We start from the raw sequence: 25,212 nt of genomic DNA, 5'->3' as shown, positions 1-25,212 counted from the left end.
TCCGATTTGGCTCATATTTGGAACACATAATACATACAAGAATAAAAAGCGGCCTATGAAAAAAAATCGCCGCTAGGTGGCGCAAAGATCGAGATATTCAAAAAAATCGTATTTGTGGTCCGATTTGGTCCATATTTGGAACAAATATTACATACAGTCCGGTAGAAATGACATCAAAATATTTTGGAGTTAGAGGAGGGACAAGCATACGTGGCGCAGAGTCGAGTAAAGTCTTTGGAAGGATTATGTATTGAGGACTTAGATTGTAAAAAATTGTTAGGAAAGAGTCCTTGTAATAATGAGTCACTAAATTAACTAAATAAAATGAGAAATAATAGCCAATTACATAGAGACTAAAAACTTGAAAATAAAATAATAAAAAAAAATGTTTAATTTAATGGTAATTTCCGATCAGTTTTATTAATTTATATGTAGTTTTTCAGCTTTACTGATCTATTAGGGTCAAGTGCAAATAAAATGCGATTTATTCCACCATTTAGCCCAACGTTTCGATAATTATCCTTATCTTCTTCAGGGGCGGTCCATATTTGTTTATAACAAAATACAAAAGACAAAAACAACATTAGAAATAAAATTACACGATCTAAATTACATAGTTTCAAACATATATCATAGAGACATACAACAAAACTAGAACATTTCTACATTTACACAGAGACAACATAGTTATTAAGGATGCGGATAAAGGAAATAGAACTGTTGCGCTATACAAGACAGACTATATGGAGAAAATGAACCAACTACTAGGCGACAAGAACACATACAAAGTCGTCAGAGTCGATCCCACAACAAAACTGCAAAAGGAAAACAATAGCATTGTGACGAATTTTTCAAAGGAAAGCACATAAACTACAGGGAAAAACAACAGCTCGCAAGCTCGGCAGCAAACGCACCGAGACTTTATGGTTTACCCAAAATCCACAAACCCGAATGCCCCTTACGGCCAATTTCGTCTTCTATAAGTGTTCCATGTTATGATTTATCCATATATTTAGGAAAAATCTTGACGCCACTAATATCAGAAGACTACAACATTAAAAATTCATTTGACTTGAAAAATAGGCAATAAAGATAGTCATGAAAAAATGGGAAATAGTCCAACAACACACAACCATACCGAAAAACAAGTTTTTAACCATATTAGAGTTCTGCTTAAAAGAAAATAACTATTTCATGTACAATATCAATATTTAACAACAAACATTTGGAATGCCGATGGGTAACCCACTTTCCCCCACCATAGCGGACATTGTGATGGACGACCTTATACAAAATATGTACTCTGAGCTGAACCAACTACAAAACACTGGTATCAAATTTCTTGTCAAATACGTAGACGACGTATTTGCAATAATAAAACGAAGCGACACGGAAATTATCTTAAGCACACTCAACAAATACCACAATAGACTGCAATTTACCATTGAAATGGAAAAAACAACAACATCCCCTTCTTAGACACCCGCATATATAGAGCTAACAATAATATTATACTTGACTGGTACACAAAACCTACATCGTCTGGTCGCCTAACAAATTTCTTTTCATCACAACCCTTTAAGTATAAATTAAATACCGCCAAAAATTTTATACATAAAGTACTGACCATCAGCAATCAATGTTTTCATAACGCTAATATAGAAAAAATCAAAATGACGCTAAGAAGTAACAATTATCCCAATAAATTAATATGTAATCTAATTGGCCGTAAACAACAAGAATTAATAAATATTCCCACACAAACCACAACGATTGAGCCAAACCAATATTTTAGTACGACCTATAATCCCAGGCTCTCAGAAAATCTAGCTCAACACATAACAAAAAACCCAAAAGTAACACTGGATTACAAATCCAACCACACTCTATCAACATTCTTTACAAAAACAAAAAGCCCGATCGACATACAACAACAAAGTAACGTGGTATACCAAATAGAGTGCAAAGGAAATTAAACTGAACATTGCAACAAAATATAAATTGGCACTACGAAGAGGGCGCTAAACACACGACTTGCAGAGCACCAAGCCGATATCAACAAAGAAAAACACAGCACGGCGTTATCACAACACACGGTAAACAACAAACACACAGTAGATTTCACAACAACAAAAATAATAGACAAAGAGACGAGAGAAAGAACAAGGTACACACTCGAGAGCCTAAGAATAATGCAAAACAGAGAAAAGGCAATGAACAAGAAAGAAGATACACAAGACATAGCCGCGACTTACTTATTATGCCTATGACACAGGCATGCTTAACGAACGAAACGATATCATTTCGTTACGATAATCAACGCTAATAAACGGAACGAAGTCACTTCGTTTCGTTTATTAACGTTAAGATCGTAAAATTAACGTTAATTTGACGTTCTTAACGTTAATAAACGTTTATTAGCGTTGATTATCGTAACGAAATGATATCGTTTCGTTCGTTAAGCATGCCTGCTATGACACAGATAATTAATTTTAGTTTGACAAGTTTACCATATAGTGATGGTAGCATTAAAAATTTTTTTGTAAAGTAATAATAAAATCGTTTTTTAAATACCAATGTGAGTGAATATAAATAATTGTTTGTGGAGTAATATTTCATGTAAAATTCAAATTTATAATTGTGCAATACTTTGTTTGAAACTATGTAATTTAGATTGTGTAATTTTAATGTTGTTTTTGTCTTTTGTATTTTGTTATAAACAAATATAGACCGCCCCTGAAGAAGATAAGAATAATTATCGAAACGTTGGGCTAAATGGTGGAATAAATCGCATTTTATTTACACTTGACCCTAATAGATCAGTAAAGCTGAAAAACTACATGTAAAAAATTTTTAAGTTAAACGGTTTTATTGAAAACAATAGTTACATGAAGTAATAACAATACTAAAAGCTAGCAAATAATTAGATAGGTCCTAGGTACTAGTCATCACACTCCTCATCAATCTAGGGCGCTGATCAGGCAATTAAATAGAAGCGCTGGACGCGTAAAATTTCAATTGATAGTCATATATAAGACCAACTGAACCTTAATCAGATTATGCTACGCCTCACATTTTTAGAAATTCCATGCGCCCAACGCTTTTATTTAATTGTCTGATCAATGCCCTAGATTGATGAGGAGTGTGATGACTAGTACCTACGACCTACCTAATTATTTACTAGCTTTTAGTATTATTATTACTTCATGTAAGTATTTTTTTTCAATAAAACCGTTTAACTTAAAACATTTTTTTTAATAATTTTTTTTTATTTGTAAACTGATACATTTCTTTCTAGGCTCACGGCAACACTGCCAACAAGTCTGAAGAGGGTTTCGTTTTCCCACGATTGTATGCGAAACGTGCATTAGTACGTTTTTCTACTACTTCTTCCTCTAATGCTAGTACTTTAAAAATACTTTTTTAAATACATTTATGTATATATTGCAAAATGAATCGGCTTGCATATAATTAAATGTATGTGAAGGCGAAATGAATGTCAATAATGCGCTGCTTAACATAAAGTCGACTTCAGTCTATGGTTATTCCGTTTTTCGTATTTCTTGCCAAAAAATGTATGTTTTTGTTTTCGTACTATTGCAACACAGCTTGAGAATTGGTTTTCGAGGTTGAGAGAGAATATTTGCATTTCAGTTTTTTAGTGTTTCCGCAACCTTCTTGCCATAGATGAATAGATTTGAAACTCTTTGTTTCTAGAGAGCGCTGTCAAAATACACATTTTTATAACATTTGTCAATGATGCCACTCCAAACAAAAATTAATAGATCTGAATATGGGGATTTTTGACATACATTTCGGCGATTATAGTTTCAATCATTTAATAAAATGACCGTCGTAAAATATTCATTTCTTTAAACTTATTTTACAATAATACGACTAGTTAGAGTCAAATATAAACAAATATAAGTAAAATTTACATTTTGATTAAATTAATTAGTCAAATATTGTAACACAGTGAAAACCATATATTCTTTTGAAATTTCAGTAAATCGGACCTATGATATAATAGTTAACATCACTTAATGGATAGGGCTAATCCTACATGTCTGAAGTTCCAGGTTCTGTGATCAAAATGGACTGGTTGCGTGGGGACTTCATATTTAAAAAACCTGTTTTTAGTTATAACTTTTGAATGGAAAATAATATTTACCCTCCGCCTTCGAACTAATAATATTTACACTAAAACAAGTATTTTTATCCCTTTTCCCATAATTTTTGAACGCATTTTTACAGTTGTAGGTCAAACTAAAGTTTACCAAATTTGAGATAAATCCCTCGTGAGAGCGCAAAAAATGAGAGAGTTTCGTATGAAGTCATCTTTGCTTCTTGCGATGAATATCGTTTGAGACGAAGCGTACGATATTTCCCATATATTTTTTTTACTCCCCTAACACCCCAAAACACACAAACGTCTCACTTAGCACTTGCTGGCAGTGAAACTGATTTAGGAGCTGAAAATAGGCCCATCCCTGGTCTAGAGGAAACCTCCCACGGGACCGGATCATCAATCAGTGATTTCTAGTGCTTCCTCACTGGCCCTAGTTATGAAGGCTGGTGCACTGCTGAAGTTATGATGTACATACATATGTCGCTTATGGCTTTTCTGTAGTTTGGCATATGTGGTTGCATACCCCTAACGTTCTTTGTCAGCTTAGAAACAGAGTTGCTTTCTTTCCTTGTGCTCATTTACAACATCTTGTAATTTGGTTGTTCGAAAAGTATCCCCTAAGAAGTTTCACTGAAAAAAAGAATTTACAAATAATGCGTCGTATTTTTTAACAAATACCCCTGAGACCCCTTGTTCACCATTTGTATTTGTATTTATACCAGGGCTATTCAAAACTGAGAGTGCACCTGTATTAGTGAGAGCGCAATCGTAGCGATGATCGTGCGGGTGAATTGATTTTTCATTTAGTCTCTTACTAGCAAGCAACGAGCTACCAGCAAGCATATGTATCGCGCATAATTTTTCATACATATTTTGATACCGATCAGCCGATACCCACCACCGATGATGCTACGCCAAGTGCCAAGCGACGACTAAAGGCCATTACTGATACTTAGCATAGACTTGACTTGGTAACTTGGCTTTGATTATACTCCACTTAGCGCATACAATCTGGCATCATAATCAATAAATGTCAATTTGTATGACAAAATGTCAAAATGAAATGGAAACAAACAAATGGCATCTCAAAATGTAAACGTCACTTAGAACTTACATAGAAAATCAAAATTCAACAGACTTCTAAAGCTGGAGACATTGGTGCTTTATCGGTAACCGTATCGGTAACCTTTTAACAGCTGATTCGACCAACCTTATGAGAATCAATGCAATCGATTATTGGTGCCGCTAAGGTCGTAACCGTATCGTAGCCAACCAATTGGGTTTTGGTTTACCGTCGTAACGATAAACAGCTGATTACGTTAGGGATACGACTACAGCGATACGACAAACGTCACCAATGACTCCAGCTTAAGTCAAGTTAAGTGTTGCTAAGTTTTGAGTAAACAGTAACATGCAATGTTCATTTAACAGAACTGTAAGTTACAGTTCTCAAGCCAAGTCAAGTCTATGCTAAGTATCAGTAATGGGGCCTTAACTCAATTAACGACGACAGAGCGAATCATATGCGTGTGAATTGAGAGGGCACAATTGTGCTATGAAATGAATAGCCCTTATTTATACATACACATACATGCGCTGAAATCTTGCTCATTTATGAATTTTTTTTCTTTTTTTGTTTCTACTTACAGTGCAATTGCGACACATTGCACTCAGCTACGTTCACTGCTAATACAACGTTGTCCGCGTGTTACGGAGCGTTCGCTAGCACCGCTACGAAAACGCGCGTACATCGATCGTCAGCGTCAAATAGACATGTACCTAAATGATTTCTATCCCAGTGATTTTCTTATTTATTAATAATTTTATTTTTTTGAATTAATAATTTTTTTTTTTTTTTAAATCACGAGACAATTAAAAGACAGCGGTGTGCATTTTGTTGCTATTTCGTTTATAATTGCAGCGCTCTAATCAAAGGTTGCAAAAAACTGCATTCACTGATGGTGCAGCGTTGTCCGTACGTGACAGAGTGTGTGTTGGCGCCATTACGTGGACGCATATTTATCGATCGACAGCAGTTGGAGTATCACCATAGAGAGTAGATAATAAGAGCAAAGAGAGTAGATAATACGAGGCACCAGCTGTGAATGTCGGGCAGAACTTCAATTTGCCAATGTACCTATTTCTTGGGCTCGGCCATTCCGTCTCTTCCTATTTTTCGTAAACTGTTGTCTCATATTTTTTGTTTCACCTGACGAAAATTAAGTAGAGAAGAAGTAAAAATTAGTGACATTGAGTTATTTTCTGCATTTGAGCTTTTTGAAGTTTTGTTTACTTTTGTACAAAAGCTTAGAAAATGCAATTTTCATGCAAAATGACATGCTAATACTTTTGCACAAATAATACTTAGAATATTTATGTACAATATTTATGGAATATTGAAAGGTATGACCTTAAATAAATAAATTATATAATATTTTAATCAGAGGGAAGTGTTGCGTTTTGCCGACGGCAAATCATAATAATGGCAACCACAATTTACATGCTTTGGAAATGTAATTTTATGCAAAAGAGCATTCACAATATTTATGCAACAAATATATAATAAATTACATAATTTGTAAACCACAATATACCTACACCTGAACATATATATGTCAACTTTCAAAAATAACTATGTAATTTATGTGAAATATGTTAATATATTTTCTTTGATATTCAGTTTTCATAGATATGTATAAAAATATTGTGAATTGAAAATCCTTCTGATTTATCAAACATCAAATTATAAAAATAAATAAATAAAAATAAAAGAACATTTAAATAAAAATAAAATAACGTTTATAAACCAGGGATGCATCTTAACGTTAACCTAATCGTTTATCAAAAAATTTCCACCGTTTCCGTTGAAACACTTCGAAATATTATCGATAAAGAAATTATCAAGATAAATTGTATCTCGTTTTTAACCGAAACGAAAAGCTTTCGTTAACGTTAAAAACGTTAACAAAAACGTGATACTTTATGTTTGAATTGTGCTGGCAATGCTATAGCCATGGTGAAGCCGTAAGGTGGCAACAGCGAGCGGATATAAACAAACTCCATGTAATTTGTTTGTGTAATTCGTTGGTGGTAATGTCAAAACTGCTCTGAGAAATGTTCGTACTGTCAAAATTCGTGAGAAGAGTTGCAATCAGCTTGGCTAATGCTTTCACCTTTAATGACTCCGCCATCAATCAGCTTTGCCAGCATAGTTTGAAATTAATAAATCAACATAAACGATTTGACTTCGTTTTGATATGGCAGAAAACGAAGCAAAATCATTTCGTTAATTTGACGTTCTTAACGTTAATAAACGAAACGAAATGACTTTGTTTCGTTTATTAACGTTAATTATCGTAACGAAATGATATCGGTTCGTTGGTTAAGCATGCCTGTTATAAACAAAGCTACATACATACATCTTCTAACAACCACTTCCCTTGCCAACACTGTATATGTACATATGTATAAGCATGGTGTGGTTGAAATCAAGACAAACCTTAAGCGGCAATTACCCACCGACGTGTGCCATACGTACGGACGTTTGTCGTACGAAACACGTTTGACCGAACTCTCAGCCCATAGGAATCAATGTGTGCGTCTGTGTACATGTACATAAATATAAATAGATTAAATATTTATAATCTGCACTTTTACATAATTATTTCGAGTTATTTTCACAATTTTTCAAAGTTTAATTAGGTGTTTTTGCATAAAACTGCAAACGGTCAAAAATTAGCGCACAAAAGTTTACTAGGCAACTCTGTCTAGTGAGAGAGCGATCAGCTGACACGTTCTTACGGAAAAAATCAAAATTGTTTTGATTTTTACGTTTTTCTATCATACTTTTGAGAGAAAATTCAAAAACCAAAATTTGTTTAATGCTCAGTAACTCTACATATTTATATGATAGCAACGTCAAGAACGGAAACCCCAAAATCATTGTGCAATATAGAATAATTTCGACTTTCAACCAGCTCAAGCCATCATTTGGGGGGAGTAGTGTGGGAACTCTACACACCACTGTCACGGGTGGCAGCACTATTTCGGAATTGGTACTTTTTCTTATTCCTTTTTGTTACTACAATCGTATTCAGTAGGAACACTTCTTTTTTCGTTCCCAAGCATTAACATTCTAGAACTTCTGAAATTAACACGCATAAATTTTGTACTAGTTTTAAGTTTGATTTTATTGACAAATAAACGTACAGTTTGAAGTTGAATAAACGTTTAATTAGATGTGGAAATCATTAATCCCCACAAAAGTAATGAGTACTAAATTGAAAAGTAGGAGTGTGGGTAGGTAGGTTTAATTTGGGTGGAAGGTGTGAAATTGTTGAATGGTAATTCACCAGTCTGGTCAGATTTTCAATATAATGGAATTTTGACACCTACCAATGTCACGCGTTCTAATGAAATTAGCCTTATAGATAATACCTTAAGTTGTAATTTGATTCAAATCAATAATTTATTTAATACTCTCTCGAGGTTACTTAATCTCATATTCGTCGACGAAAATTTAATATATCAACTCTCTGAGAGTACTTTTCCTGTATGTCTATCTGATAAGCATCATATACCAATAGCTATTCATCTACATAACTTTGATGCTATCCCTACGTCACCTGCTTTAGATAATTCCTCTTTCAACTTTCGATCTACTGATTTCGGCGAGCTGAACAATGTATTATTTGAAATTAACTGGGAAAACATATTTCCCTCTAATGACGTCAGTGTTTGTTATGATATTTTCTTATCGAATTTGACTGAAACATTTCAAAGTATAGTGCCTCGTTTTGGGCCTAGGCTTCATAAATTACCATGGTATAATAAAACTCTTAAGAGGTTGAAAAATAAGCGTAACAAACTCAATAACTTATTCAAGGCAGATTCAGATAATATCCTTCTCAGAGAACAGTTCACTACCAGTGTGCGTCAATTTAATGTCCTTGACAAATTCCTTTACAATCGCTATATGGGTAGGCTCGAAAATGAGCTTAAAGAAAATCCTAAAGCCTTTTGGAACTTTATCCGATCCAAACGTGGTTCGACGAATATACCGATCTGCATGAGCTTTAATGGTGTACGCTCCCAGTCCCTACCAGAAACAGTTGAGCTGTTTGCTGATTTCTTTAAATCAAACTTTGATGATGCTACTGTAGATCTGAATGACTATTATTCGCGATCCGGGCTCTATGATCGTCTAGATTTTGGCTCACTCGTGATCTCCGGCGATGACGTCAGCAATGCTATGTCCTCCCTTAAACCCTCGTTAAAATGTGACAGTGACGGCCTCTGTGCCTTTGTCCTAAAGTTCTGTAGTTTATCTTTGTGCATACCTCTTCGGCATATATTCAATTTATCCCTGTCTTCCGGAACTTTTATCGATAGGTGGAAAAAAAGTTCCATTTGTCCAATCTTTAAAGCTGGCAATAAAAATGACGTCTCTAATTATAGACCTATCGCAAAACTAACAGTTTGCTCGAAACTTTTTGAGAAAATTATAAAAGAGAAGCTAACTTTTGTCATCAAAAGCGTCATTGAGCCGTGCCAAGATGGGTTTGTGGCTGGTCGCTCGACTGTTACGAACCTAGTGTCGTTTTCTGATTTCTGCATCTCTGCATTTCAGGACGGTTGCCAGGTAGATACTGTATACACCGATTTCACGAAGGCTTTCGATAAAGTATCTCATAAAATCTTATTATTTAAACTGGAATGCATTGGATTTCACTCTGTTTTCCTATCATGGTTAAAATCTTATTTGTCGAATAGGTCCTTGTGCGTCGAAATTGAAGACTGTAAGTCCCAACCTTTCTTGGCAACTTCCGGGGTACCACAGGGTAGCATTCTTGGTCCTATTTTATTTGTGCTCTTTATTAATGACATTATTTCCTGCTTTAATTCGTCTGATTTCCTTTTATATGCAGACGATCTTAAGATTTTTCGTAGAATTAATGGCCCGTCAGATGCAGTGCTCCTACAAAATGATCTAAATAATCTTGTTGCTTGGTGTAATGCCAATAGTCTCTACTTAAATGTCAAAAAATGCTTTCAAATGTCTTTTTCCAAGTCGTCTACCCTGCATACCACGCCCTACGGTATTTCAGGTGTTCCACTGGCTTCTGTCAAAGAAGTTATTGATCTAGGTGTTGTCTTCGACACCTCTTTCTCCTTCGTTAGTCATATCTGTTATGTCCTTCCGAAGGCTTACAGAAACCTTGCCTTCCTTCGCAGATATGCAAAAGACTTTAAGGATCCCTATACCAGGAAGGCACTTTTTATCTCTTAATTCGCTCAAAATTAGAATACGCCTCAGTTGTCTGGAATCCTGTCTATAGTGGCCACTCTGCCAGAATAGAGAGGGTTCAAAGAAAATTCATTAGATTTTGCTTAATTTCTATTAACTTTGACGATCCAACCCCATCCTATTACTCGCGATGCATACTTATCAATCTCCAGTCTCTTGAAATCCGGAGAACTGCGCATCTACTAATGTTTGTTTATGATCTCATCACTGGCTCTTTGGATTGTTCAGCTCTTCTAGCTAAAGTTAATTTTAATGTACCTAATAGGTGTCTTCGTACTTTCTTGCCCTTTTACTTGCGTGTCGGTAGAGCTAACTATTGCATGTTTGACCCGATTTTCCGCGCACTTACCATATTTAATAGACTCTCAGGGAGTTTCCTTCTTGATTTCTCTTTGTCGAGAAGTACGTTCAAGTCTTCTCTGGATTTGTGGCTGTAATTTATTTTTATTATTTATTCATCTCTTTGTTATCTTTTTTCTTTTTTATTATTTACACGGTAATTACATATATAAGTTTGACTACATAGTTTTTATATCTTTCTATTCATTTGTATCTAGTCTGTAAGATTCTTTTCGATCATAGACTTAATAAACATATACATATACATATACATATATCACTTCACCTGTTTTAAGAATATTAAAAACCACTATCCTTTTGCATCCCACCATCCATCGCATTTATCCCTCTTTATGTATGATTTGCACTTTCATTTGCCTGGTTTGAGATTTACATATTTGCAGTGCATGTGCTACGCAGCCATGACGGGCCCTTTAAAATCTTGGCCTTCAACTGTAATAATTTATATATTTTATTATTTATGCCAAGACACATGTATGTAATGTGTGTTTGTAATTTTTTAGCCATAGCGTCGAGGATGAAGTCTTGTGTGGAATTACAAACGTACTTAGGTACCATATATTTGTATAGAATATCAGATGGTTAGAACATTTGAACATACATACATTCATTATGTAGATATGTATGTAGGGCATGCGTTTGTTTTGATTTTAGCAAACAAGCATTTGTACATACATATCACAGAACTACATATAAGAATTTACAGATGTTTTTATCAATCTCGTTATCATGATGCCACTCATGTATGTACATAGGTATGTGTGTGTGTTCGTAATTTAATTGTGTACAGATGTAGGTATGTACATATGTATGTATGTATGAATGCAATTATATGAATGTGCAGATGCCCTTATCAATCTTGTTATCATGATATCTGCATACATATATGTGATAATGTTGAATGTACGTTTGCATATTCATATGTAAATACTTACATACTATGTGCATATGTAGACATTGTTTTACATAACACGTGGCACCGCCCGTTTACAAAAAAAAAATTTCTCCCCATTTCCTCTTACAATAAAACTTGATAAGTGAAATATCATTGACTCAAAACTATTTTTTGCTAAGTTATGGCTTATTATTCTAGTCCCCTTTTAAAAAATCTTTTATATAGCTATAGGGAAAATTTGTGTACCCAGTTTTATTACGATCCGTTAATTTTTCTTCGAGTTATGGCTCCCGAAACATAGAAAATTGCTTAGTCATAAAAGGGGCGGTGCCACACCCATTTTTTTAAATTTGAAGTTTTTCCTATTTATTGTTATAAATACACTTGGGAAATGAAATACCATTGATATAAAGCTCTTTTTTCTAAAAGATATAGCTTATTTTATTCGTCCACGACCCTTTTAAAAATCTTTTATATAAAAGAGGGCGTGGTCCTTAAACGATTTCGTTAATTTTTCTTTAAAGCATTCCTTATAGTAAAGGCAACCTCTCTGCCAAATTTTGTTACGATAAGTTTAACGATTTTTGATTTATGATTAATAATATTTGTAAAATTGATTTTATCACAAGTGGGCGGTGCCACGCCCATTTAAATATTGTTTTCCAAATTTTTATCAAGAGTCTCAATATCAGTCCACATGTCAAACTTCAACATTCTAAGTGTATTATTTACTAAATAATAAAGTTTTTTGTGTTTTCCAAAATGTTATATATATAAAAAGTGGGCGTGGTTATCATTCGATTTCGCTCATTTTCAATACCAATCTATTCTGGGTGCAGATAAGCTCGTGTACCAAATTTGGTGAAGATACCTCAATATTTACTCAAGTTATCGTGTTAACGGACAGACGGACGGACATGGCTCAATCAAATTTTTTTTCGATACTGATGATTTTGATATATGGAAGTCTATATCTATCTCGATTCCTTTATACCTGTACAACCAACCGTTACCCAATCATAGTTAATATACTCTGTGTGCACTCTGAGTATAATTAACAAAGGGAATAACAAAACTTGTTTACTTTTGATGGTCAAAAACTGAAAACAATTTTTCAGTCACATTTTTGAATCGAAGGAGATGAAAAATTCATAATCATTTTTCCATCAACTTTTTTAACTTTTCAGATTATTTTTGTTGACTAAATAACATAACGGGGGGTATGATATTTCAATATTAAAAAAAAATGCTGTCTGGGTATTTTATTGTATATGCGCAAAGAGGCGATATACCTATCTCGTACGTGCTTTTATCATGCCAAAATCTGTTACAAAAAAAAAAAAAAAAAAAAAAAAAAAAACAAGTAAGGAAGTCTAAGTTCGGGTGAAACCGAACAGTACATACCCAGATGTACACTTGAAATGCTGTTGTTTGTTTTGTGTGCTAATAGTGTTACAAGGCTGCGCAATAAGCCATATACATATGGTTCTATTCTGAACTAATTTTCGTTTAAAAGAAGCAAAAAGGATACAGCGGCTAACACCAATGACATTGAGCGGGTAATAATGCAGTTTTCCTTCAGATATGGGGATTTCCCTACTGTTTATTTTAAAATAAAGATATGACATAACAATAAACATAAACACACAAGTGTCATTGTGCACTTCAAAAAGGGCAGGGTTATTAACGAAATTTTCTAACTGTTACTAGAAATAGCTTATTACCTGCACCTACGCACTTTTACAAAATCTTTTATATAGTAAAAGAATGCGATTTAACCGATTTAGCCCATTTCTACTGGAAATATTTCCTGTTGAAAAACAAATTTTTCGTCGAGTTATGACTCCACAAACATTGGGAAATGCATTGTAAGAAAGGGCAGTGCTGTAGGGTTCTTATATTAAATTCGTTTATACTTTATACTAAGTTATATTTCTTCTACTTTAATATTTATTTCTTTAAAATTTTGTTATTTTAAATGTAAAAAATTATTTAATTTTCAGTTTTGGTTTTTGTTTTTCAAAAATTTTCTGGTTTGAGAATTATTAAATTTTTCATGTTGGAAATCATACGTTCTAGCTTTTGTAATAAAATATATTAAATAAAACCAATACCTATCTTCCTTAACTAGACATCTATAAGTGCCACGCCCATTTTTCAAGATTTGAATTTTTTCCCATTTCTTGTTATAATGGCACAAAATACTACTTTTCGCTAAGATTTTATTATTTTATTATTTTTGCCTACGACCCTTTTTTGGCGCAATTTCCTTAGGAGATTTTGTGGGAGAACACTTACACCTTTTCATTCAGCCCTATTCTGCATTTCGACTTGGATTGGAATTTTTTCGATTTGGCAATTTTGGTATTCTGTGTTCCAATCGCTTTCGAACCAACTTCGAATTGTTCGATTTTTTGTATTCTGCATTTCGATCGTAGTTCCGTTTTTCTAAGTTCCAAATTAGTTGGCGGAAAAATATTTTCTTTTCATTTTTTTATTAATTTATTACAGAATTTTAACAAAAATGTAAGTAAAACTTGTTAAGAAACGTAGAAGGTTTGATGATGATTGTTTTTTATGTTTCCAGGTCAAAAACAACATGTCGATGTCGAAGTCCTTGGACGTATTTGCCCCGCAAAAGTATCTAACACATACTTGAAAGCATCCTTGTTAAGTCGAAAGTTTTTTTTGAACCTAAATAAGAAAATAAGTATTTAAACTTTACCACTTTTAAGTGCAATTTCTTACAATTCGTCACTCATCTCAAATGGATTACCCAAATCTCGCAATATTTGCCTTTCCATTCCCGCCTGGCAATTTTCGTATGCGTTGCTTTCCAACTCCATAAATAATGACGCGGCTATTGATTCCATTATAATAGACAGCTATAATTTGTGTCTGTTCGTTGGGTCCAGTTATATACCAAAGCAAGCTGCCGGCGTAGAGGAAGGTGAAGCAAAAACGTAAACAATCCTTGCGGAAAGAATAAATAAACCTTTATAAAGTACTTTAGGCCAGTGCAATGAAATTAGCATCCTTAAAATTTAGAAAATGTCAACTATATTCGTGCAGGAATCCGTTTTAACAAAACTTGGTGGCCACGGCAGGGAATTGGCCAAAAGAACGACAAAAACCCACTTACAATGATGAAAGCACTTCACTCAAAAAAATATAACACTGCGGCAATATATTATATTGCTTTTTTTTGTACAAAATGGCGTGGATAACAAAATATAAACGTTTTTCAGTGTTTTTTACAAATTTTCTTTAATTTATTTTGTTCCAATGTTCACACATTCCATACCAACAGCTGATTTCGAAAAATCATTTGCTCTTCCTCTTCTCTTTACGATTCCGTCGTAATGCAGAATACCAAACTTCGATTAAAGCGGAGCGTAGAACGGGAACGTAATCGAAATGCAGAATAGGGGTGATTAAATGACAAAATATTATCTTTTTTGTTGGAAACAAAATACATATACATTTATATAATATTGTATAGATTTAAAAAACACGTATACAATATATATATAATACATATATTAATTTTGTAAAAATTTCTTATCCACAATCACAAATCACTTTATACACCTGTATACATATTTGGATAGGTTCGCACGCACATATGCCGATTCCTTTTTGTTTCATTAATCACACACAAAACACGACACACACAACTTCTTTTTACCATTTTTATTGAACTTGTATTCTAGGATTTTATACTTCACTTAACACTTTTAATAATTTTTCACAATTTTCTTCACACTTTCCACAACTTTTTTACACATATTTTTACAAATTATTTGTTTACATTTCCACCTATTTTCCTTTTGAGTACAAGCAACACACACTTTTTACAATGTCGTTTTCACTAACGTTTCACATTTGCACTTATCTACGATTTGAGCTCAAACACACAACTTATTTTTTGACCATTTCTCACTTTTATGGCATTATTTTGTAAAATTTCACTTCTCTTCACTCATTTTATTAATTCTTGCACAATTTAATTAACTTTTTGCACAATTTTTATGACTTTTTTTAACATTTTACACACAATATTTAAGTCTTCTTATTTATTCACTTTGCTTCTATCCTCTTTGTTTTTTTACAATGTCATTTTCACTGACATTTCACATTCGCACTCATTTATGCTCAAACACACTATTTCCTATTTTTATGGCAATATTTAGTATAATTTCACTTCATTTCACTTTTTTATTGGTTTTTACACAATAATTAACTTTTTACGCAATTTTCATCACTTTTTTACTAATTTGCACACAATATTTACGTGTTTTTATACTCAGTTGAGCACAGCTCACAGATTATATTAACTTTGATTGGATAACGGTTGGTTGTACAGGTATAAAGGAATCGAGATAGATATAGACTTGCATATATCATAATCATCAGTATCGAAAAAAAATTTGATTGAGCCATGTCCGTCCGTCTGTCCGTTAACACGATAACTTGAGTAAATTTTGAGGTATATTGATGAAATTTTGGTATGTAGATTCCTGGGCACTCATCTCAGATCGCTATTTAAAATGAACGATATCGGACTATAACCACGCCCACTTTTTCGATATCGAAAATTTCGAAAAACCGAAAAAATGCGATAATTCATTGCCAAAGGCGGATAAAGCGATGAAACTTGGTAGATGGGTTGACGTTATGACGTAAAATAGAAAATTAGTAAGATTTTGGACAATGGGCGTGGCACCGCCCACTTTTACAAGAAGGTAATTTAAAAGTTTTGCAAGCTGTAATTTGGCAGTCGTTGAAGATATCATGATGAAATTTGGCAGGAACGTTACTACTATTACTATATATGTGCTAAATAAAAATTAGCAAAATCGGATGAAGAACACGCCCACTTTTTAAAAAATTTTTTTTAAAAGTAAATTTTTAACAAAAAATTTAATATCTTTACTGTATATAAGTAAATTCAGTAAAAATTCAACTCCAGTAATGATATGATGCAACAAAATACAAAAATAAAAGAAAATTTCAAAATGGGCGTGGCTCCGCCCATTTTCATTTAGTTTGTCTAGAATACTTTTAATGCTATAAGTCGAACAAAAATTTACCAATCCTTCTTAAAATTGGTAGAGGCATAGATTCTGTGACGGTAACTGTTTTCTGTGAAAATGGGCGAAATCGGTGGAAGCCACGCTAAGTTTTTATACACAGTCCACCGTCTGTCCTTCCGCTCGGCCGTTAACACGATAACTTGAGCAAAACCCGATATATCTTTACTAAACTTAGTCCACGTACTTATCTGAACGCACTTTATCTTGGTATAAAAAATGGCCGAAATCCGACTATAACCACGCCCACTTTATCGATATCGAAAATTACGAAAAATGAAAAAAATGCCATAATTCTATACCAAATACGAAAAAAGGGATGAAACATGGTAATTGGACTGGTTTATTGACGCAAAATATAACTTTAGAAAAAACTTTGTAAAATGGGTGTGACACCTACCATATTAAGTAGAAGAAAATGAAAAAGTTCTACAAGGCGAAATCAACAGCCCTTGGAATCTTGGCAGGAATACTGTTCGTGGTATTGCATATATAAATAAATTAGCAGTACCCGACAGATGATTTTCTGGATCACCCTGGTCCACATTTTGGTCGATATCGCGAAAACGCCTTCACATATACATCTAAGGGCCACTCGCTTTTAAAACTCTCATTAATACCTTTAATTTGATATCCATATCGTACAAACACATTCTAGAGTCACCCCTGGCCCACCCTAATGGCGATATCTCGAAAAGGCGTCCACCTATAGACCTAATGCCCACTCCCTCTTAAAATGCTCAGTAACACCTTTCGTTTGATACCCATATCGTACAAACATTCTAGAGTCACCCTTGGTCCACCTTTATGGCGATATCTAGAAAAGGCGTCCACCAATAGAACTAAGGATTACTCCCTTTTAAAATACTCATTACCACCTTTCATTTGATACCCATATCGTACAAACACATTCTAGAGTCACCCCTGGCCCACCCTAATGACTATATCTCGAAAAGGCGTCCACCTATAGACCTAATGCCCAATCCCTCTTAAAATGCTCAGTAACACCTTTCGTTTGATACCCATATCGTACAAACATTCTAGAGTCACCCCTGGGCCACCCTAATGGCGATATCTCGAAAAGGCGTCCACCTATAGACCTAATGTCCACTCCCTCTTAAAATGCTCAGTAACACCTTTCGTTTGATGCCCATATCGTACAAACATTCTAGAGTCACCCCTGGCCCACCCTAATGTCGATATCTCGAAAAGGCGTCCACCTATAGACCTAATGCCCACTCCCTCTTAAAATGCTCAGTAACACCTTTCGTTTGATACCTATATCGTACAAACATTCTAGAGTCACCCTTGGTCCACCTTTATGACGATATCTCGAAAAGGCGTCCACCTATAGAACTAACGATTACTCCCTTTTAAAATACTCATTACCACCTTTCATTTGATACCCATATCGTACAAACACATTCTAGAGTCACCCCTGGCCCACCTTAATGGCGATATCTCGAAAAGGCGTCCACCTATAGACCTAATGCCCACTCCCTCTTAAAATGCTCAGTAACACCTTTCGTTTGATACCCGTATCGTACAAACATTCTAGAGTCACCCCTGGCCCACCCTAATGGCGATATCTCGAAAAGCGTCCACCTATAGATCTAATGCCCAATCCCTCTTAAAATGCTCAGTAACACCTTTCGTTTGATACCCATATCGTACAAACATTCTAGAGTCACCCCTGGCCCACCCTAATGGCGATATATCGAAAAGGTGTCCACCTATAGACTTAATGCCCACTCCCTCTTAAAATCCTCAGTAACACCTTTCGTTTGATACCCATATCGTACAAACATTCTAGACAACCCCTGGCCCACCCTAATGGCGATATCTCGAAAAGCGTCCACCTATAGACCTAATGCCCACTCCCTCTTAAAATGCTCAGTAACACCTTTCATTTGATTCCCATATCGTACAAACACATTCTAGAGTCACCCCTGGTCCACCTTTATGACGATATCTCGAAAAGGCGTCCACCTATAGAACTAAGGATTACTCCCTTTTAAAATACTCATTACCACCTTTCATTTGATACCCATATCGTACAAACACATTCTAGAGTCACCCCTGGCCTACCCTAATGACTATATCTCGAAAAGGCGTCCACCTATAGACCTAATGCCCAATCCCTCTTAAAATGCTCAGTAACACCTTTCGTTTGATACCCATATCGTACAAACATTCTAGAGTCACCCCTGGCCCACCCTAATGGCGATATATCGAAAAGGCGTCCACCTATAGACTTAATGCCCACTCCCTCTTAAAATGCTCAGTAAAACCTTTCGTTGGATACCGATATCGTACAAACATTCTAGATAACCCCTGGCCCACCCTAATGGCGATATCTCGAAAAGCGTCCACCTATAGACCTAATGCCCACTCCCTCTTAAAATGCTCAGTAACAGCTTTCATTTCATTCCCATATCGTACAAACACATTCTAGAGTCACCCCTGGTCCACCTTTATGGCGATATCTCGAAACGGCGTCCACCAATGAACTAAGGATCACTCCCTTTTAAAATACTCATTAGCACCTTTCATTTGATACCCATATCGTACAAACATATTGTAGAGTCACCCCTGGTCAACCTTTATGGCGATTTCTCGAAAAGGCGTTCACCTATAGATCTAAAGCCCATTCCCTTTTAAAATACACATTACCACCTTTCATTTGATACCCATATCGTACAAACACATTCTAGAGTCACCCCTGGCCCACCTTAATGGCTATATCTCGAAAAGGCGTCCACCGATAGACCTAAGGCCCACTCCCTCTTAAAATGCTCAGCAACACCTTTCATTTGATACCGATATCGTACAAACAAATTCTAGAGTCAGCCCTGGTCCACCTTTATGGCGATATCCCTAAATGGCGTCCATCCATAGAACTATGGCCTACTCTCTCTTAAAATACTCTTTAATACCTTCCATTTGATACACATGTCATACAACCACATTCCAGGGTTACCCTAGGTTCATTTTCCTACATGGTGATTTTCCTTATTTTGTCTCCATAGCTCTCAACTGAGTATGTAATGTTCGGTTACACCCGAACTTAGCCTTCCTTACTTGTTATTTATTCACTTTGTATCCTTTGCCTTTTTCACACGCTTTTATTAGCTTGGCCTGTATGTAACGGAATCTTTGAGCTTTATTTTCACCGGTTTCTAGAAGTCTGATTAATTTGAAACTTTGCATACGTATCAGGGACCGATGGCAATGCATTAATGTGGTGGTGTGGTGACATAAGGTCAACGGCCATAAGGTCAATTGGCCTTATTACCACTTTGAATGGCCATAAGTTTGATTAAAACTTTGCACACGTATCAAGGCTCGATGACAATGCATGAATATGATGGTGCGGTGACATAAGGTCAACGGCCATAAGGTCAATTGGCTTTATTACCACTTTGAATGGCAATAAGTTTGATTGAAGCTTTGCGCACGTATCAAGGCTCGATGACAATGAATTAATGTGATGGTGTGGTGACATAAGGTCAACGGCCATAAGGTCAATTGGCCTTATTACCACTTTGAATGGCCATAAGTTCGATTGAAACTTTGCACACGTATCAAGGCTCGATGACAATGAATTAGTGTGATGGTGCGGTGACATAAGGTCAACGGCCATACGGTCAATTGGCCTTATTACCACTTTGAATGGCCATAAGTTTGATTGAAACTTTGCACACGTATCAAGGCTCGATGACAATGAATTAATGTGATGGTGTGGTGACATAAGGTCAACGGTCATAAGGTCAATTGGCCTTATTACCACTTTGAATGGCCATAAGTTTGATTGAAACTTTGCACACGAATCAAGGCTCGATGACAATGCAATAATATGATGGTGGGGTGACATAAGGTTAACCGACATAAGGTCAATTGAACTCATAATCACCCCAAATGACCATAGATTTGTAACCTTGCACATAATGCGAAAACCGTATTCCTTTATTAATGATAGAAGTGGATGCATGGCACATCTACGAAAGAGCATACTGGAACCCTTTTTAACACTCTTTTATTAGCTTGGCCTGTATCTATCTATGTATCTATGTAACCATGTATGTATGTAACGGAATCTGGAGTGGAGCCGCGAGCCCCGGTAATGCAGAGCTCCGAACTCCGTTGCACCTTTTGAAGCATTTTAAGATAGGTACTTTTAGCTAGTGCAGGCCATCAGACCAAGGCACCATAAAGAAGAATCGGGCGCACAATGGCTGTGTAAATCCAGTAGGTCACCTTAGGGGAGAATCCCCAGGAGGTGCCAATTGCCCTCTTGCAGGTGAACATCTCTGCTACTGCCTTCTTGGATCGCTCCACTATATGGTCACTCCATAATAGCTTCCTATCCAGAATGACTCCCAAATACTTGACTTCATCGCTAAACACTAAGAACGTACCCCCAATTCTTGGCGGTGTAAGATTTGGTACTTTGTACCTCCTCGTGAAGAGGATAAGTTCGGTTTTATCCGGGTTGACTTCCAAACCTGTGGCGGGTTGTACTCCTGGAGCAGCTCCAGGATGTCAGCTGGGTCCGTTGGCGTCACTGGAACCCAGGCTCTAGCCCTTGGTCGTGAGGGGATATCACGCGCCTCCACTACCTTGAGGCGTGCGGCCGGATATACCACCCCTATCAGCGTGACGGCGGCTCTATAGAGGTTTACCGACCTGGCGTTGTCACAGGCAATTAGTTTGACATTGCCCTGGAACCACCCTGCATCTGTGTAAGATGGCGGTGGACCAGGGTTGTCTTTCTTAACCTTAACGGCCACCGTAGCGAGCGCGACCTCGATCCACTTCCACTGTTGTTTCGGGATTCTGCCATCTTCGCTGCTCTCGTCTATAATGCCAATGATCTGCCGACCCTTGGCAATTTCGGCAAAAGACCGCGTCCAGCCTCCCTGCGTCTTGGCCCTTTTCGGTGCCGTGGGGTTGGATTCATCCATGGACCGCTGGCGTTTCGAGATTTCATCACTCTAAACTTTTAAAATTACTTGAACTAAAAAATTAAAAATAAATAAAAAAAAAAACAAAAAAAAAACACGCTTTTATAGCTAACCGAACTAAAAAATATAAAATAATTTCCATTACAAAGAGTTTATATAACAGTAGTAGAAGGTCAAACAATCATTTATAGTTAATCACCTCAAAATAAAATTGTAATAAAATTTAAGTTACTAGCAGAATAATTTAATTCACAGTAAAAAGCGTGGGGTGCTTGATACTGAATGTTACAATCATTCTATTGGCAACTATCTGAGAGGAAAGATATGAAATGTAGTCAAATGCACCCCACGCTTTTTAATCTGCATTAAATTATTCTGTTAATAACTTTTTTATTCACTTTTTGCACTATTTTAACCCAAAAACACAATATTTACTTTCCACTCACTGAGTTTAATCTTCACTGCATTTTACCAAATCTTCGCGGACAGGCACAAAGAGGAATGGCCGAGCCCAAGAATTGGTACATTGGCAAATTTTCACAAAACGCAGTCGTTTTCTGAAATAGCGATATGACGCCTCTTATTATCTACTCTCTTTGTCTATGCTAAGTATCAGTAAAGGGCCCTTAACACTTACTTTAAGTTTCACTAGATTAGGAATTGGTTTATAAATATACTAGAAGACCCGGAAGACGTTGTCCTGCCCTAAATTTGGCCTATCTGCATACATTTTAATAAGCTTTTTCCGTCTGACTCTGCCCTTCCCCCTCTTCACTTTTTCCTAATCCTTTTATTTACTCCTCCCTCCGTCTTTTTCGCTCCATCTATCTCCATCTTCGTCTCATTCTATCTCTTTCCTAATCTCCTCTCTCTTCTCTTCTCTGAATTTCCTCTCATTCTCCTGCATCCCTTATTGCCTGTCCCAGAGGGTGGTATGTATTTTATTCCAGTCCCAGTCCCACTCCGAGTCTCAGTCCCGATCCTAGTCCTAATCCCAGTCCCAGTCCATCTCTGGATAATATATTACTCTGTACTAAAACACTCATCAATAGCTTTCATTTGATATCCATATTGTATAAACACTGTCTAGGCATTCACTGGCCCACGTTTTGGCCTATATGTTGAGACACATTACCCTCTACATAACAAAAGACTCTCCTGAATTAAAAAAATGTCATAGTGCCTCTAAGTCGCGGGCCCCCTCAGAAACCACCCCCCTCTCGACGGGCCTGGTGATGTGCTATACTTGATATCATTCGCCATGATATTTTTTATTGATAAGCCGGTTGTTTAATTAAACACCAAGCAATTACACGGAAGTATATCCGCACGACCTGAAAATATGAGTGCCACTGCGTATACGTAACATTTTATTATTACATATAAACAAATAAAAAAATTTGCAATAAAATAATATTGCGACTATGAACTGAGATATAACCTATCCTATCTCTCAAGTTATATCAATCTACACACGGGGTGCAAAACAAATTCAAAATCGGTTTAGTAGTTTAGGAGTCCATCGCGGCCTACAATGTTGTGACACGTGTTTTTTATATATTAAGATATAAGGATAGTACATGCGTCTAATTTTGATGCACTTCGGCGCGCGTGACGCTTTTAAGATATTACAGTTTAACTCTACTGGAGTTCAGCTCCAGCTGATTCATTTATTTAAATGCATTTTTATACTCAGTTGAGCAGAGCTCACAGAGTATATTAACTTTGATTGGATAACGGTTGGTTGTACAGGTATAAAGGAATCGAGATAGATATAGGCTTCCATATATAAAAATCATCAGTATCGAAAAAAAATTTGATTGAGCCATGTCCGTCCGTCCGTCCGTCCGTCTGTCCGTTAACACGATAACTTGAGTAAATTTTGAGGTATCTTGATGAAAATTGGTATGTAGATGCCTGGGCACTCACCTCAGATCGCTATTTAAAATGAACGATATCGGACTATAACCACGCCCACTTTTTCGATATCGAAAATTTCGAAAAACCGAAAAAATGCGATAATTCATTGCCAAAGGGGGATAAAGCGATGAAACTTAGTAGATGGGTTGACGTTATGATGCAGAATAGAAAATTAGGAAGATTTTGGACAATGGGCGTGGCACCGCCCACTTTTACAAGAAGGTAATTTAAAAGTTTTGTAAGCTGTAATTTGGCAGTCGTTGAAGATATCATGATGAAATTTGGCAGGAACGTTACTACTATTACTATATATGTGATAAATAAAAATTAGCAAAATTGGATGAAGAACACGCCCACTTTTTAAAAAATTTTTTTTTTAAATTCAAATTTTAACAAAAAATTTAATATCTTTACTGTATATAAGTAAATTAAGTCAAAATTCAACTCCAGGGGGCCTACTCTGTATTGCGATGCGAAAAAAAAAAATACGCGAAATCGCAAAATCGGTACTCTGTATCTTGACATTCGCATGTATATTTTGACTTTCGCATTCAAATTTTGCCCATTCGCAATTTTTCTCCCTTTTCGCATTGCCGGCACTCTGTAAAGCGAAAGCGAATGTCAAACAGCATTCATTTTCGCATTTTTCTTGCTACAAGTAATAGGCATTCGCATTGTTCAAATATGTAAGTATTAGTTGATGATTTTATAAATTGATATCTTTATATTCATTTAAAAATATATAGGACAACTCAAAAAACAAAACAAACACAAAAGCAACAATTTGTAATCCTAGTGGACTTAAAATACATAAATAAATAACAATTAAATCGAAACCACTTTTTTATAAAGCATTTCTATTTGAAATCATGTCATTTTTTATTTGTTCTCTGATACAACTAGCAATATTTCCCATTCTATGATTTTCCACGTTTTCTGTATTTATCACGTTCATTTTTTCCAGTTCAATTTCTGAACTGGGAGGATTTCTTCATTGAAATCAATCCTTTCTTCATTTAAATCGTTCCATAATGCTACAGAATCCTTTTTTTAATTTGTTCAACAAAAATTAATCGTTTGCCGAAATTGTAATCGCCTTGTTTCTTTTGTTCTCTTTCTTTGAGTTTGGTCAGTGATGCATACTCAAGCAAAAAATTAGCGAAAAATAAAAAAGCGACATTGTTAGCGATGCGATAGCGCTACAGAGTTCCAATTACCTTTCGCATCGCAATTTATTTTCGCATCGCACTGCCTTTCGCATCGCAATACAGAGTAGGCCTCCAGTAATGATATGATGCAACAAAATACAAAAATAAAAGAAAATTTCAAAATGGGCGTGGCTCCGCCCATTTTCATTTAGTTTGTCTAGAATACTTTTAATGCCATAACAAAAAAAAAAAAAAACCAATCCTTCTCAAATTTGGTAGGGGCATAGATTCTATGACGGTAACTGTTCTCTGTGAAAATGGGCGAAATCGGTGCAAGCCACGCCCAGTTTTTATACACAGTCCACCGTCTGTCCTTCCGCTCGGCCGTTAACACAA

The 25,212-nt window shown here is 35.7% G+C and overlaps 1 protein-coding gene and 1 long non-coding RNA gene across 5 annotated transcripts in view; both read left to right on the top strand.

Annotated features, from left to right (window-relative positions):
• The window catches only part of LOC137241075 (KIF-binding protein-like), a 45,744-nt gene that overhangs the window by 2,567 nt on the left and 17,965 nt on the right, over positions 1 to 25,212 (top strand). Inside the window, exon 2 of one of the 4 annotated variants that reach the window (XM_067768268.1) lies at positions 6,051 to 6,925. The exons of 1 other annotated variant lie outside the window; for it this stretch is intronic. In XM_067768268.1, coding sequence (XP_067624369.1) covers positions 6,051 to 6,189 — 139 coding nt within the window. In that variant the 3' untranslated portion in view covers positions 6,190 to 6,925. Of the gene's footprint in view, positions 1 to 5,778; positions 6,010 to 6,050; positions 6,926 to 25,212 lie in introns of those variants that run through there. 2 more of the 4 variants (XM_067768270.1, XM_067768267.1) reach the window with 2 other exon arrangements.
• LOC137242831 (uncharacterized) lies at positions 12,992 to 15,015 on the top strand. The gene is made up of 2 exons (XR_010950380.1): positions 12,992 to 14,217; positions 14,279 to 15,015. It is a non-coding gene; the product is annotated as an uncharacterized lncRNA (long non-coding RNA).

Source organism: Eurosta solidaginis, chromosome 2, assembly GCF_040869045.1.
Source record: "Eurosta solidaginis isolate ZX-2024a chromosome 2, ASM4086904v1, whole genome shotgun sequence".
NCBI classification, from domain to species: domain Eukaryota; kingdom Metazoa; phylum Arthropoda; class Insecta; order Diptera; family Tephritidae; genus Eurosta; species Eurosta solidaginis.
Note: the sequence above shows the minus strand (reverse complement) of the source record. Positions and strands in the feature narration are given on the sequence as shown.